The 15,328-nt window shown below is 35.0% G+C and overlaps 1 protein-coding gene and 1 long non-coding RNA gene across 2 annotated transcripts in view; both read left to right on the forward strand.

Annotated features, from left to right (window-relative positions):
• Positions 1 to 15,328, forward strand: part of LOC141486146 (uncharacterized) — a 216,556-nt gene that overhangs the window by 47,542 nt on the left and 153,686 nt on the right. The window lies entirely within an intron of this gene.
• On the forward strand, positions 5,235 to 10,873 carry LOC141486143 (uncharacterized). The gene has a single exon (XM_074183865.1). The coding sequence runs from the start codon at positions 9,753 to 9,755 to the stop codon at positions 10,716 to 10,718; it is 966 nt and encodes a 321-aa protein (XP_074039966.1). The 5' UTR covers positions 5,235 to 9,752; the 3' UTR covers positions 10,719 to 10,873.

The raw sequence follows: 15,328 nt of genomic DNA on the forward strand, positions 1-15,328 counted from the left end.
GTTTCAAGAGTGAATTGGTTTTCATAACTCGTTTTGCAACCTAAAGTTTCAAACAATTTATCGTTACAGCTGAGAGGCCTGATAATGCAAGTAGGCAAGTATTACTATAAATTTTATAGACTTTATAATCTTCTGCAAATAAAAGTGAAATTGAACACATTCTAGGAAGTTCTGAAAGTGGTCTTGAAATTTGAGCTCCACGCATTGCGTTACTTCAATTCGATACGAAATTATATTTTCGCATATATCAAGTTTATAATTCAAGTTTTTACATAAACCTAGATTTTCAAATACAGCATTGTATCATCATATTTTGCTATGAATTTCTTATTTGTAGATAAAATATGATATATCCCTGTTCGATTGTCCAAAATTAGAATAGGGTACAATCTATAAACAGTATGTAATTCGGGTAATACTAATGGCATTTTCAAAGTGAAGACTACTCTTGAATCTGCTTGAAAAGCTTGTAATTCAATTTTGTCTAGATATTTTGATATGATATGAATAAAACATGAAACTTTTTAATCTGGTTCAATTGTCTTTTCCACTCAATGTTACCCAATTCTGGAATTTTTACTACGTAAATAACATTTGCTATTTTTTACTATGATTACTCTGATCCATTCAACGACACCTTTCTTCCTGTAATCACGAACGGTCACATGTTCACCTGGTTCAAAAACTGAACATCTCTTATCTCTGGAATACATTTTTTGTTTCTCTTGAACTACTGTAACGTGATTTTTCAAATTCGTTTTTTTAGCTTCTATAAGATTATCGAAACGTGTACGCAAATTTCTATTGAACATTAATTTTGCTGGATTTATCTTGGTGGTTGAGTGCAGTGTGGAACGATAATCAAATGAAATATTATTCAAACTCAAATTGAAATTACTATTTTAATTTTTTCCCAATGCATTTTTCAACGCATTCTTGGCGGTTTGTACCGCGTTTTCGTCGCTTTATTAGATAATGGGTGAAAAGGTGTAGAAGTGATATGCAAGATATTATTATTTTTCAAAAATGTTCCGAATTCGTTAGAACAGAAAGAAGTACCATTGTCTGTAACAATTTGCAGAGGTAAACCAAATCGTGCAAAACATGATCCCAAAATATCTCAGTAAATTGTAAAGAGGTTGTAACAAAATGGAAAGATGTTTTATAATTTTGCCATAGTAGTTCACTAAACCTAAAAAAGATTGAAATGAAGTTACATCGAGAATTGGTGCATTAATAATAGCGAAAGTTTCAGAATCAGAAGCATGCAAACCTTCTTTACCGATGTAACTTCCAAGATAAGATATTTAGGATTGAAAAAAATTACATTTATTTCAAGAAATTTAATTCCTGCCTTTTGTTAACGTCAAAGCATTGTTTCTAAACGAAAACGTTGTTCGCTTTTGGTTTTTCCCGTCATAAGGATGTAATCCAAAAAAAACACCTTCTCTTTCATCGAAAATGGTAAAGGTTGTGCTTTAAAAAAATTCGAACTCACCTCCATACCTGATTTCAGTCTAATTGATATTGTCCCTTTGTTAAATTTACCTGAACATTGGGTTTGGTTTTTACTCTACCGTTGTTTCTTCTGGAACAGCTGCTTCGTGACGTCTATAGTTGACGGTTGTGGCAGGTGAATTTGCGTCGGCGAAATGGATCCCCGGTTCTTGCTTAACTTCAGCTGAAAGAAAGGTGGCTTGGCTGATTTGGAGGATGCAATCTGAATCACTTTCGATAACTTGACTCCTGCATTCTCTCCCTAAAGTCGGTCTTTTACTGCGCCTTCGTCATAACCGATACATATGTAGATGCAATAAATAAATCACTCGGTTCGTCTTCAAGGATTCAGGTACTCAAAATCTGTCTTCGAGATATTCTTCCAAGTTCCTTCACACGTTTTCGAAATGTATTTGACTCTATCATACTTTTCATTTCAAATGGTAAATGATTGAATATCTTCCGAATTTCAAATATTATGGAATTTTTGTTGAAGTTGGCTTTGGCAGAGATATATTGGCATTTTGTCGGGTTTATATATTCTTTCGGAAGGAAAAGTATTTTTTCTCATTTGAATTAGACATACTGTTTCTAGAATGAAGATGCAGTAGATTGTTAGTATTCTACTCTTCATGAAGAGTAGTCTACAGTGGTCCAAACGCTTGGCTCTACATATATATCTTATCGCCCTTTTATGTAGAACAGACACTGATTGCATCAACTGCTTGCTATATAAACCTCAGAAAGCGATACCATACATCAGATGAAACTCGATTCATGAAAAGTAAGATGTTGTTCCTGCTACTATTCCCAACTCCTTGGTGATGACCTTGATAGCGTAGCAGCCAGAAGCAAGTTTTTTGTTGGGATATTTCAGAGTATTATCAATCCACAATGCCAAGTATTTGGTGCACGTGTTATTTTCGATGACATGCTTCTGGAGACTTAGCTTTCCTGAAACAAATTAAATCGAAATTATGTTAGTATTATTCACATTGAAATATAAAGAATTTGAAGCACACCAAGATTTAACTTTCTCTAAATCAGTTTCAATTATATTTCTCAGAGAGTCTGTATTATTTCCATGCCAAAGTAAAGTTGTATCGTCTGCAAACATTGTAAACTTTTCTTGTATGTCGATATTAGATGTCATTCACATAGATAATGAACAAAATGGGACCGAGCACTGATCTTCGGAGGACTCCACAGGTGATTTTCGAAAGACTATAATTTATGTTCTGCAACTTCACCATTTGAATTCTATCTGAAAGATATTATCGGAACCAATTAATGATTGTTCTTTTGATTCTATAAAGGAATAATTTTTTCAACAGCACTCTGTGATCAACGCAATTAAAGGCTTTAGAAAAGTCGCAGAATACTGTCGCAGCCACTAAACTGCGTAACCGTGCTGCCCAGTCTTTCAGACTTTCATTCGCCATTATTCATGATTGAGAAATTTTTCTGACCAGTCCGAACACATAGAATCAAATTCCTGGATATGAACGCCTCATTGTTTTCCCGCCATTTTGATTCATACAAAATCTCAGCAATATGGAAAATCAGGAAAATCATTTTGTATTTCATTAAATTTTTCAAATTTTAAGTCTGGGAAGTCAATAGATTTTTCAATTGCGTTTCCATTCACGGTTCATGGTGAACATTTTCCTTTTTCATTTATTCTTACAAGAGCATTTGGAAGTCTAACTTTGTCTTTTTCAATAGCTAACAAAATAGCTTCTGTGTTTCGTAGTTTTGAATTTAATTTGAATATTTTTCTACTCTCCGTTCGATTTTCATGTTGTAAATGGGAATTTCGTCTGTCTTCTGAATATTCATAATAGTCGTATTTACTTTCAAAGAAGCACTTACCAAAAATATCATTTATTTCAGTATATGATGTTTCAGGGTTAAGAGTGACTTCATTCTAACTTTGTTTCACTTCTGGTTTTTGATCTTCAATCTTTTTTGTTGCTTTTCACAACGGAATTGTACCATAATTTAATTGTTGATCTTTTATATCTACTACTACTAAAATTCCGTCAAAATCGATATCGAAATCGTGTATATAAACTTTATGTTCAACTTTGTTTTTTCCAATAGATAATAATATGGATTCAGTAATTGCTACCTCTCCTTTTGTTACTCCAGTTATTTCAATATTTTTTTTAATCGTTTTGAATAATTCTCTACAGTTTTTTTTTTGAAAATTGATATTTCTGCTCAGGCATCAATTAATATTTTAAAGTTACTTAAACTGTTTATTGCATAATAAAGATTGCTCAGAATCGGTTTCGTACGAATAAATGTTCATTGTTCGAGCGGGACTCGTATTCGTCCCCATCAACATCCTAGTACCTAACGGAAGGCTAAATGCCGGACGGCCGATTACCTGAAGGTACTATAAAATTACCGGATATCATGAAATGAATCAGTGTACGTTTTGAACTAGTGCTGATTGGTTTATCGAATAATTGTGAATTTAAAAGAATTTATTCTTAGAAGTTAAGAATTTATCATTTCAACTAAACTTTTGGACACAAATGGAGGCCAGGCAAAACAATATTATTAACGGGGAAAATATTGATGCAAATCATCTTTCGCTTGTTCGAGAAGAAGCTCGACACAATGCTAATGTAGGGAAAAATATTGATGCGTATCAGTTTTCGCTTGTTCGAGATGGTGAGACAGCTTTCCGTGTCGTATGGAACCCTGTACAAAAGATGGGTGATAAAGGCGATATTCCTTCCTGCGAAGTTGACACTTGTGATTATAAATGCGAACCGTGCGGTAAATGTTTCACGAAAGCGAGTTATCTACGACAACATATGAATATAATTCATGGTGAGTACAGACCGTTCAAATGTAGGATATGTGGCAAGAAGTTTGTTACTTACGAATTACTACAACAGCATTCCGGACGACATAATTCAGACAAACCATACAAATGTGAGGTTTGTCCTAAACAATACAATTATAAAACCGATCTGAAGCGGCATATGTTCCACCATACGGACGTCAAACCCCACCTTTGTGACAAATGTGGAAAAGGATTTACTAGGAAGGATCACATGAGGCAGCACCAGTTGTCACATTGATCGCTTTAAATTATATGTGATATGTAAGAAATGTAGCTCTGTAATATAATGTACAATACAACTTTGATCAAAAATTTCTACCTCTCCATCAATTCATCATTTTAACGAAACTTTCGGTATCAGTATCTTCACAGAAAATTTCCTGCGATACAACTGAAAGAGTGACCATCAATTTTGGAACGGGCACACTTGGTAAAATTGAAGGTCGCCTCTTTCAGTTGTATTGCCAATTGTATATGCAGGAAATTTTCTGTGAAGAATCCTACACTGAAGCCTGTCGGATATAATCCAACGTCCTTCGTGGTATTAGCCAGAGGAGTGGTTGTTTTCTGATAGGCGTCAGTCCATTCAACCTAGGTATATTCGAGACTAGCTTGATCTTTTGAAGTTCATTTCTTTAGATTGTTTGCTGCCAGTCTTCAAGCCTAGCCCAGTGACTACTCAAAAAATAAGAGATATGTTGGCTTTGATGACATGCCAGTATTTTTACTGAAAATGGTTCTCTCTTATATGATATCTCCTTTGATCTATCCTGTGAACCTCTCATTTTCAAATTGTAATTCACCAGATTACCTAAAGACTGGCAAGGTCGTTACGATTTTAAAGAAAGGGCCGACCAACAACTGGTTTATCATTCGACTTAACCCAGCATCTGGATACCGAGCGCCCTCTCGTCGTAGCATCAACTTGTCATGGTAATGCGGGGCTCTGTCATGATGGACCTTCTTTCCCTAGCTACTCGTAGGACCTTTATGGACGGAGTCCATACAACGGGCCTCCCTGTAAATATAGTTCAAGAGCTAGTCTACAGAGGAGATGGATGTCGAGTTTACGACTCCAACGGGCCTCCCTGTAAATTTAGTTCAGGGGCGAGTCTACAGAGGAGATTGATGTCGAGTTTACAACTCTAATTGAACACTCTGTAAATTTAATTCGGGAGCGAGAGCTGTGGCGTACGCAGAATCAGAATGGAAAGATTGTCGTGGGTATCACGGTGGAAATCTTGCAACTTGGCTATCCGACTACCTTACTAACAAAGCATATACTTTGTGCTTGCCCCGCTGGGGACCGAATCAGGTCTTTAGAGTTCGGCAGAGCCATAACCTTACCATCTGAACTGAAAGATCACTCACCATATAAGCTAATCGACTTCGTTAAGAAGCTGGGTTAGTTTGGCCACAATAAACCCTTGCGGGTTGTGGTGGAGGGTCGATTAGACCCACTCACTTCGGACCTAACCAACCTTAGCATCTAAGTATACTCAATTATATGGCTTGTCTATTGTCAATAACTTGACCTGAAGACCAATGAATGAATTTAGACTTTTTTTCAGAAATATGAGATTACTTGTGATGAAGAAACAGCTGATAATGTTATATCATATACATGTCAAATCTCGACTGAGATGGGGGTCATCCACTTGTTTTAATTATGTGTTTATATCACAGAAAAATTGATACCTTGTATCACTGGTGTCTCTTACATCTCTAGTTGTGAAGATTTATCTGAAACTTATCAAATCTTAACCTTGCCGTGTTTGTATATATTTGAAGTGTGTGTTTCTGTATTTAGTAATTTAAAATCTTCAAAAACTAATAAGCAAATACACACTATCAATTGGAAGCAGCGAAATGACTTTCATGTGCCATTTTCAAGGACTACTCTTTTATATAAGTCACCACTTATAATGGTGTGACGGGAAAGTTCGTACAATAGTAGTTGTTTTCTGTTGGGCGTCAGTCAATTCAATCTATTGTGTAGGTATATTCAAGACTAGCTTGAACGTTTGAAGTTCATTTTTTTAGATTTGTTCACTGCCGGTCTTCAAGCCTAGCCCACTGACTAATAAAAAAATTAAGAGATCTGTTAGCTTTAATGACATGCCAGTATTTTTACTGAAAATGGTTTTCTCTTATATGATATCTCCTTTGACCTATCTTGTGAACCTCTCATTCTCAAATGGTAGTTCACCAGATTACCTAAAGACTGGCAGGGTCGTTCCGATTTTAAAAAAAGGCCGACCAACAACTGGTTAGTAATCATCATCCCATAACTATTCCCTCCATATTTTTAAAAATATTTGAATATTTCTATTTAGAGAGGCTGAATTCTCACTTGAAGCCAAATCATTTGATGATCGACAACCAGCATGGATTTCAGTGCTGTTCACTAATTTTATGAAAATCTGACTAACTGGGTTGGTGCGGGTGGGTGCCCTGTAGGGAAAAAGTAATGAAAAAAATTACACCGACAGTAGCCACATCGGAAGAGTTTTTAGAATATCAACAAAAAATCGAAGCCAAAAAAAAGAAAAAAGAAAAGAAAACACTTGACAACAGAAAAAAAGCTGGATTTGTTATCGAACCCAAGCAAAACAAAAGCAAAAAACACGAGAAAAAAAGAAAACTTCGACTCTATTGAAATCCCAACGACATCGTCAGCAAATAAGAAAAAAAAGAAGATTCAATATCGAGCCTGAGCAAAAAAAACGGAAAATCCAGCGGAAAAGGAAAAACTTGATACCAGTGAAATCACAAGGAAAAATAAATTAGATGTTCCGAAAGGAGAATATGCTGTAATTATATATGAAGGAGAGTATTTTTCAGGAGTGAGCCTCGGTCCAGATGAAACGGGTTTGAAAATCAAGACTATGGCAAAAAGTGGTCCGCATTGGAAATGGCCAGAGAAAGAGAATATATTGTCATATTCAGAAAATGAAATTTTTTGTAAAATTTATCCTCCGACACCTTTTAATGAACGGGGCATCTTTTCAATTCCAGAGATGAATGAAATAAAACATTCAAGTATCTGAAATTTTTATATTATCATTATTTAATAATCGAGTTGAATTTCATTGTTTTATTGCTAGTTTTATCCTGATTAGATTTTTTTTGTTTCAATCAGAGATCAGTTTATTATACATTCATAAGCATATTCAAATGTGTTTTTTTTCTATCAAGCAAATATGTTTGTTTTTGAATATTCACCATAGAAGGTCGGTGATATAGCTTAAATGGTCAGTACTAAGGTGATCCTGGTTGGTAATAGGGACAAAATCGGTCGGTAATTTGTGAATATTTGCAAGCCGGTCGGTGAAGGGAGCGATTTGATGAATATTGCACATACTTATTAAATCTTTTATTCAGAATGTATATTTAACAATAACAATATTTCTTTGTGATTGATTAAAATAAATATATTGAAGGTAATTATTGAAATTGATACGAAGAAAAAATAATATCTAGTTTTCTTATTCGTGAATCTGTTACTGAATAAAATCTTAAGTGGTCGGTGAAGGGTACAATTACCTTAGGTACATTCAAAGCTTATGTATCAATGACAAAGTCAATCGTCAAGGCCAGAACTCCATGCCCATTTTTGAAAATTTGCTATAATCAAGAAAGGAAGCACCATTGACCAAAACTGTTCAAGTGTAATAATTTCCTGAAAAAGAATAAAAAACAGTAACGATTAAACAATATTCCTGTGAAAATAAAGAAAATAATACTGTATACTCAAATACAACTCAAAACATTATTTACCTCCAATGTTGGATCTGTAATTCAAAACACTTTCCAGCTATATTACCTTCATAAAAATGTGAACATGAAATATCAAAAATAATTTCTGATATGTGACTGACTGACATCTAATCCTGATTACATGAAAAATATTAGAGTAGATACGGAAGTATCTTGTACAATGTCGTAAGATTCAACTACATGTGACTCATTTTTGAAAATTTGGTATAATCAAGAGGTAATGAGAATCAACTCTGCATAAAAATTCAAGAAAGAAAGCACCATTGCCCAAAATTGTTCAAGTATAAGGTTTTCCTGAAAGGCAATAAAAACCAAAACAATAATATTCCTGTAATAAAATAAATTTTTCCGTAGGGTAAACTATACAGTGGTTGGCCCCCACGTAGTCATTGGCCATGCATTTTTCAAACGCTTATAACAACTGTAATCCATACTATCAGAATACACCGGTGGCGTTAAAACAAACCTAAACTATTTTCTATCACTAGATAATATCAAATTTCACAGTTGGCATAATTGCGCAAAAATGGCGGTAATCTCCTTTCATGGTGCATAACTCGTGTGTGAAAACAGTGTTTTGCTAAGAAAAGTGTGATTTGAGGTGAGTCAAGTCACGTAATTTTGTACAAGCAATATGTGGTATAGTTGTTTTTTATTGTTTGTATTGCATTATATATTGATTTTCGACCATTTATATGGCTCCAACCTCTAAATCTCAATTTATTATGGGGGCCAATGATTGCCTGGAAATATTAGCAATAAACAGTTAATGGCCCCTAGGCCAATGACTATAAAATCTATTGTGCTCGAATATGATTGTTATGAACATGACAATGATCAAGTAAACAAGGATAGGTATGATTAAACTATGCAATGAAGGCGTTAAAATATATGTACACAGTTGTTGGCCGGAGGCCAATAACTATAATCAACTGGGGCCAATCACTGTATTTCTGTGCTTTTTCAGCTGTGCAAAATGCCTAAAGTTGAAGAGGGTGGTCGCTATTCCAAAAAATATAGCGAGCAGCAGCTGCAAAGTGCTTTGAAAACAATTAATGATGGGGTACCACTCAGAGAGGCCGCCAGACATTTCAGTATTCCTCGAGCAACCCTACAATTCAGGAGGAGTGATAAGTTCACAAAAATAAGTCCGGGTCCACCTCCCATACTGAGCAGTACAGAAGAAGAGCTTCTGGTCAAATGGGTAGTGGAAAATGCGCAAAAAGGGTTTCCGAGACGAAAGGAAGATCTCCAGTCGGCCGTCAAATCAGTTTTAGAGAAAGTACCACGAAAATTTAAGGATAATTATCCACATGAGGGATGGTATAAAGCCTTTCTTCGACGCCACACCATTTTATCAATTCGAACACCTGAGGCTGTTACCTCCGCTAGTTCCAACGTATCAGAGAAAGACATTAGAAAATGGTTTTGAGACATTAACATCTATTTGGTATCTAAGGAATATGATGAGATATTGATTGATCCCTCAAGAATTTTTAATGGTGACGAAACTTGTTTCAATTTATGTCCAAAGAATTCAAGAGTGTTGGCACCAAGGGGTTCTAAGAATATCTACGAGGTAGAACACGCCTCTTCTAAACAGAATATTACAGTTATGTTCACCTTTTCTGCCACAGGTCTTACAACACCACCAATGATCATATATCCGGGAAAAAGATTGAAGGCTGAAATTGCTGCATCCGTTCCACCTGAATGGGGAATAGGTATAAGCGATACGGGATGGATGAAAGCAGAAGTTTTCCAAGATTATATTTGCAATGTCCTACATCCCTCCTTGGTGAAAAATAATATTAAGTTTCCTATAATCCTTTTTGTAGATGGTCATAGCACCCACCTGACATACGAATTGAGTGATATCTGTAAAGAATTGAAAATTATTTTGATTTGTCTTTATCCCAACGCTACTAGAATCCTTCAACCAGCAGATGTATCTGCTTTCAAGCCAATCAAAAGTGGCTGGAAAAAAGTAGTTTTGAAATGGAGGACAGACAATTTGAATTGTATTCTTGGAAAAGATAAATTCGCACCCATTTTAGAGGAAGTGGTCAAAGATTATGCAAGGGAGAAGACTATAACTGACGGGTTTCGCGCCACTGGATTATATCCTTTCAATCCAGACTCGATAGATTTTTCAAAATGTTTGGGGGGACAAAATCAAAAACAAGAGGATGAAAAGTATAATAGACAGCCACAACCAATGGGCTACGAAACCTTTCAAAATATCCTAGGTGAAGAGAAAATTAAACTGTTTCAAAACTTCTGTGGAAAAACTGATGATGACTGTACAGATTTCATTCTGCTTCATAAACTGTGGAAAGAATTTCATACTGTGCGGAAAGAACCAGAGAAAAACACAAGTAGGGGAGAAAGTAACGAATTGGATCCAACTGAATATCAAGACGAATTTAATTTAACTACCATTGAAAACCAACTGGAGTTAGGACAAAATAATATACATATGAGTGAACCATCGGTACCGACAGAGCCTAATCTTGAAGATCTAGACCGGGAATATTTTGAATGGAAGAGAATTGGAAAAGACAGGTACAAAAGATATTGAAGAAAGAAAAGACGATAGAGAATAAAAAAAGAAACCTGTAAGAAAGGAAATGAGAAAATCGAACAAAAAGAACATTGTTGAATGTGTATCGAAAATGGAAAATGCAGAAGTATCGCAAAGCATGCAGCGTGTTACAAAAAACTTGTTTCAAAACGAGTCCAAAATTCTAATTCCATAAATATCATTTCCGAAGTTATTTTCAACCCCAATGAAGAATACCCTTTGAAAAATCTGATAAAAGAAGTTGGGATATCGGAGGAGCTTAATATCAAGATATCTGTTGGACTATGCTATATTTGCGCAAATAATCTTTCACAAATTATTTTGGAATCAAGTGCCAGGAATGTGCCAGATCTCACCATATTCAATGTATGAAAAGACACAACTTACATCAATCAAATTCTGCAATTTTCCATTGCAAAACGTGTTTGAAGAAACAACAAATTGTATAAATCTTATCTAATCTAATGAAATCCAGAATTAATGACTCAACTATATATTTATTAGCACTTTGATATTCACTCACTTATGTTTTAGAGTTCCAAAATAAATTGGTAATTATGGGCCAATAACTACAATATCACATGGCCAAACTCTGTAGTATAGCGGCCAATTACTGTGGATTCGAATATTTTCATTTTGGGACGTTCAAAATATGTTGGTTGTTTATTATCAGAATGATCCAATTGTGTTTAAGGAGAAGTTCAAAGTTTACTCTATAAATCAAAACATAGTGAATTGCGTTTTATGATCAAATATGACTTCTGTTCATATTTACAAAAATGACAGACCTTAAAGGGCCAATAACTACCCCAAATACCCTAGACCGATTACGCATTTCAGTATTCAAATCTATATAGGGCTTCATCCAACATGAATGCTTGAACCTCAATACTATATGTGTGTTCATCACTAACAAGCCATGATTGACAGCTTGCTGTAAGTTTCTATAGTGAACAATATATTTTCTTTTATCGTTTAAATTTGGAATTAATTTGGGAACTTTCGAATTTGCATATGGTTCATTTGGATTATAATTCGGTAAAAATGTATTGTTTGCTTTATGTTTCCTTTCACTACATTGACTGATTCCACCGCGAATACCTTTCTGAAAGAAGTGAACTATATCAATGTCAGTTAGTATTTCTAATTCAATATTAGTATATTTCAACATGGCATCCCATGATAATCCTGGTGCGGTGAAGTAATGTGCCGGATCCAATTTATATTTATCAACAGATATATTTCTAAAGTTTTCAAAAATGTCACATAATAGTTACACATCTGACTTTAAATATAAATCAGAATATTCACCCAAATTCTGACATTCGAACAAATTCCAAACAAGTTGAGCTCTCCCATAATCATTATCTGATATATGTTCACAATTGAGTTTATCATAAAATTGATTTTTGGTTGGAAGTCTTGGATGATTCAGTTTGTCGATGTCATCAACAAAATTATAGGGAAATACACCTTTCTTTCTCATTAAATTGAAATTTTCAATTTGTGGGAAATGTTTGCGCATCTCGATACACTGATCAGATGTTAAATTGGCTCCTAAATTCTCCAAAGAACTAGGCATGAATCTGAAACTATCAATGAATCTCATTTTCAAATAATTTTTCTTCACCCTACCATCTTTATCCGTATAGGAATGTGTATAGAGATGTTTTGTGAGAGAGATATATTTCTCATTAGTTTGTGGGATGACATCCACTTTATCTTTGACTTTGACTTTGAAATTGGTTGATGGTGTTGTAGTACTCAAGTGATTACAATCATTTATCTTATAACGCAATAGTAATTGCTCATTGGAAAAATATAATAAACATCCATCACAAAAATATTTCTTATGTTCATGAGCTGATAATTGGCTTGAAACTTATCTTGAAAGATTTTTGATCCAACAATAATGACTATTACCGAAATCATCTGTGATAAGTAACAAATTGACATGTCTCCTAAGTCTTCTCTGAGAGTAACGTAATGGTCCAATTAATTCATACACTATTTTACCCCTTTCGAATTTACTTTCTAAACCGTACACATTAACTGAAATATCATTCTTGTCCTCAAATTTCACAATATCCTCCAAATTTACCGGAAAATTCATATCTGTTACATCTATGACAGTATTGAAATGTGGATATGATGAAACTTCTGACGTTCTATCGATTGCAGCATGTAGTGCTGATGTGATAGCCCATGCAAAACAATGCTGATCTTCATTACGGACATTAACCACGGCCTTCCAACGCTCTATATATTCAGGTAGCTTCAAATATGAACATCCACTCAGCGGGCTGTATTTATTGATGTTCACCTCCAGAAACATGATTTTTTCACAAGTCCAACCTCAAATACAAATCAAAATTACTGATACATCCAATAACTTGATAGAAATGCTTACCTGAATCACGTTCCTGGAATTCTGTTGTTTAAGCGATAATTTCATTTCGAAATCCATCAAATAAGGAATTCAAATCAGTAGATTGGTCAACTGTTCTATTCTGAGAGTTAAATGATTTGGTTCCCTTCAGTTCTTGCGTTTGCAGAATATAACTCCCAAATACTTTCATATTCACTTTGATGATTTTGAGAACCCTGATAGCTGATTCCAATAATTCAATAACTTTCTGCCTGATTTCGTTAAAGAATAACATGTAATCGGTGGAAACAATGGAAATCTGCACCCTGTATGTAGCAATCCAACGCTTGAAAGCACTATTTATAATTTCAAGACCATCACTGAATTGTACACATGCATTATTCTTATGTTGCAGACTTCTATTGGGAGAATTCACTTGAATCAATGGAATCGTCACATTACAACAATTACATGTGTACATAGGTGTTGCAGCGTCATCTAATCTCACTTGTTTCACTGATGGACCTCCTTGGCAACTCTGGAGCTGATGACGACGAAGGTTGTCACTACGAGTAAAAGATTTACCGCATTCACAAGAATACATTTTCTATGATATGTTCTCACTAACTCACTCGATGAAAACTGACATAACCAATACTCGCCCGCTTCTTGAATAGCACAGTCCTCGCCGCCTGCTCATCACCATCGGGAGTGTGGGTAGAGTCATGCTTTACGTCACTGCCATCACCACATCGAGGGAGGTAAGAGCACATCGATGGATACGCATTACTCAACCACCCGCCTTGGAGTGCACATCTAGCTCTCCTACCGTTGAACGGTTGCTGCTGGGGTAGAGCGATGCGTTACGTCACAGCCTTCTCTAAATCGAGAGAGGTGAGGGCAGACCGATGAATACGCATTACTCAGCCACACGTCGTGGAGTGAATATCTTGCTCTCTTACCGATGAACGGTTGCTGCTGTGTTGTCACACCACTACTAACTTGATGGAACATTCATTACTTGGAGGATCTTCGAAGTATGTTTGTACATAGACAAGCACATGATGAAACCCTGTACCGTACATTCCCACACACACACACAGTCTCATATGAAAAAAAAATCACCAGACACTTCAAGGTCACATTGCCTTGACTTCACTAAACAACAACAAGAAAAAGCAATTATTACGTCATAGTTGTGGGGGGAGGCTTAGAACCGGCTCAAATCTCCTACTGTACGAATAGAATAAGAAAAAAATATCCGATTAATTTCATTTGTCGATATAAAAAATCAATAACAATTTACAGTTGTTTTTTTATTCATAATGCACTTATCTAACCATTTTTAAAATTGAACAATCCTTAAACTTCTTTTCGTATTTTGAGAACGCATCCAATAATTTTAAAACTCCATAGCTTATCGATGAGATTCATATTTTTTTTTATAAATATGAAGAAGTAGAAAGCCAAAGCTTCTCTCAACTAGTACTTGATGCATCAGATTGATGTATGAGTAATTGTTTGTGCAATGGGACAATCCCACGAAGACTGTGGTCGCACATTATAAACGAAGTCTCACGAAAGCTTTCTGATAATCTACAGATTAACTGTCAACAACTGACAGCGGAAACTGTGGATCATTTCTAATCCGAATAAATAACTGTTTAATACCCACAACACAACTTTGACACGGAAACTGTGTTTTTAAACTTTTTTAATTCAAATACTGTAAAGAATTTATAAACGCCCTAAGAAGCCATCTTATGGCGAAACATGTGTTTCGTTTTGAGAATCTGTTAGGTGAATATCTCACACTGAAGTGATTTTGAATACATAAACTTTGAAACATTTGAAATTTACAAAAAATCAAAGTTGTTAGCATGTGTTAAAAGCGAAAAAATATACGTTTCTGATTCGGTAAAAACATAAAGTTCGTACAACACTTTTTCTTTCTTTGAATTATTTTATTTTTTCATAGTCGAACAATTTTACATGCAAATATATAAATTTTATGTAAGTCCAGTTACTGCGCTGGTGGAAGACGAATCAAAATTCTGTAAAGAATTTACACACGCCCTAAGAAGCCATTGTATGGCGAAACACGTGTTTCGTTTTGAGAATCTGTTAGGTGAATATCTCACAATGAAGTGATTTTGAATACGTGTTACGTATTGTATACACAACTCACTAGTAGCAACCTCATCCGCTGTTATTAATATAATCCCTCGCGTTCCCCTAA

Source organism: Leptinotarsa decemlineata, unplaced genomic scaffold (assembly GCF_025532065.1).
Source record: "Leptinotarsa decemlineata unplaced genomic scaffold, Ldec_3_MD MMD2_tig00026347_RagTag_RagTag, whole genome shotgun sequence".
NCBI lineage: Eukaryota > Metazoa > Arthropoda > Insecta > Coleoptera > Chrysomelidae > Leptinotarsa > Leptinotarsa decemlineata.

Bases quoted from the DNA above. Each gene is read 5' to 3' on its own strand.
- LOC141486143 (XM_074183865.1), top strand. From the start codon at position 9,753: ATGTTCACCTTTTCTGCCACAGGTCTTACAACACCACCAATGATCATA.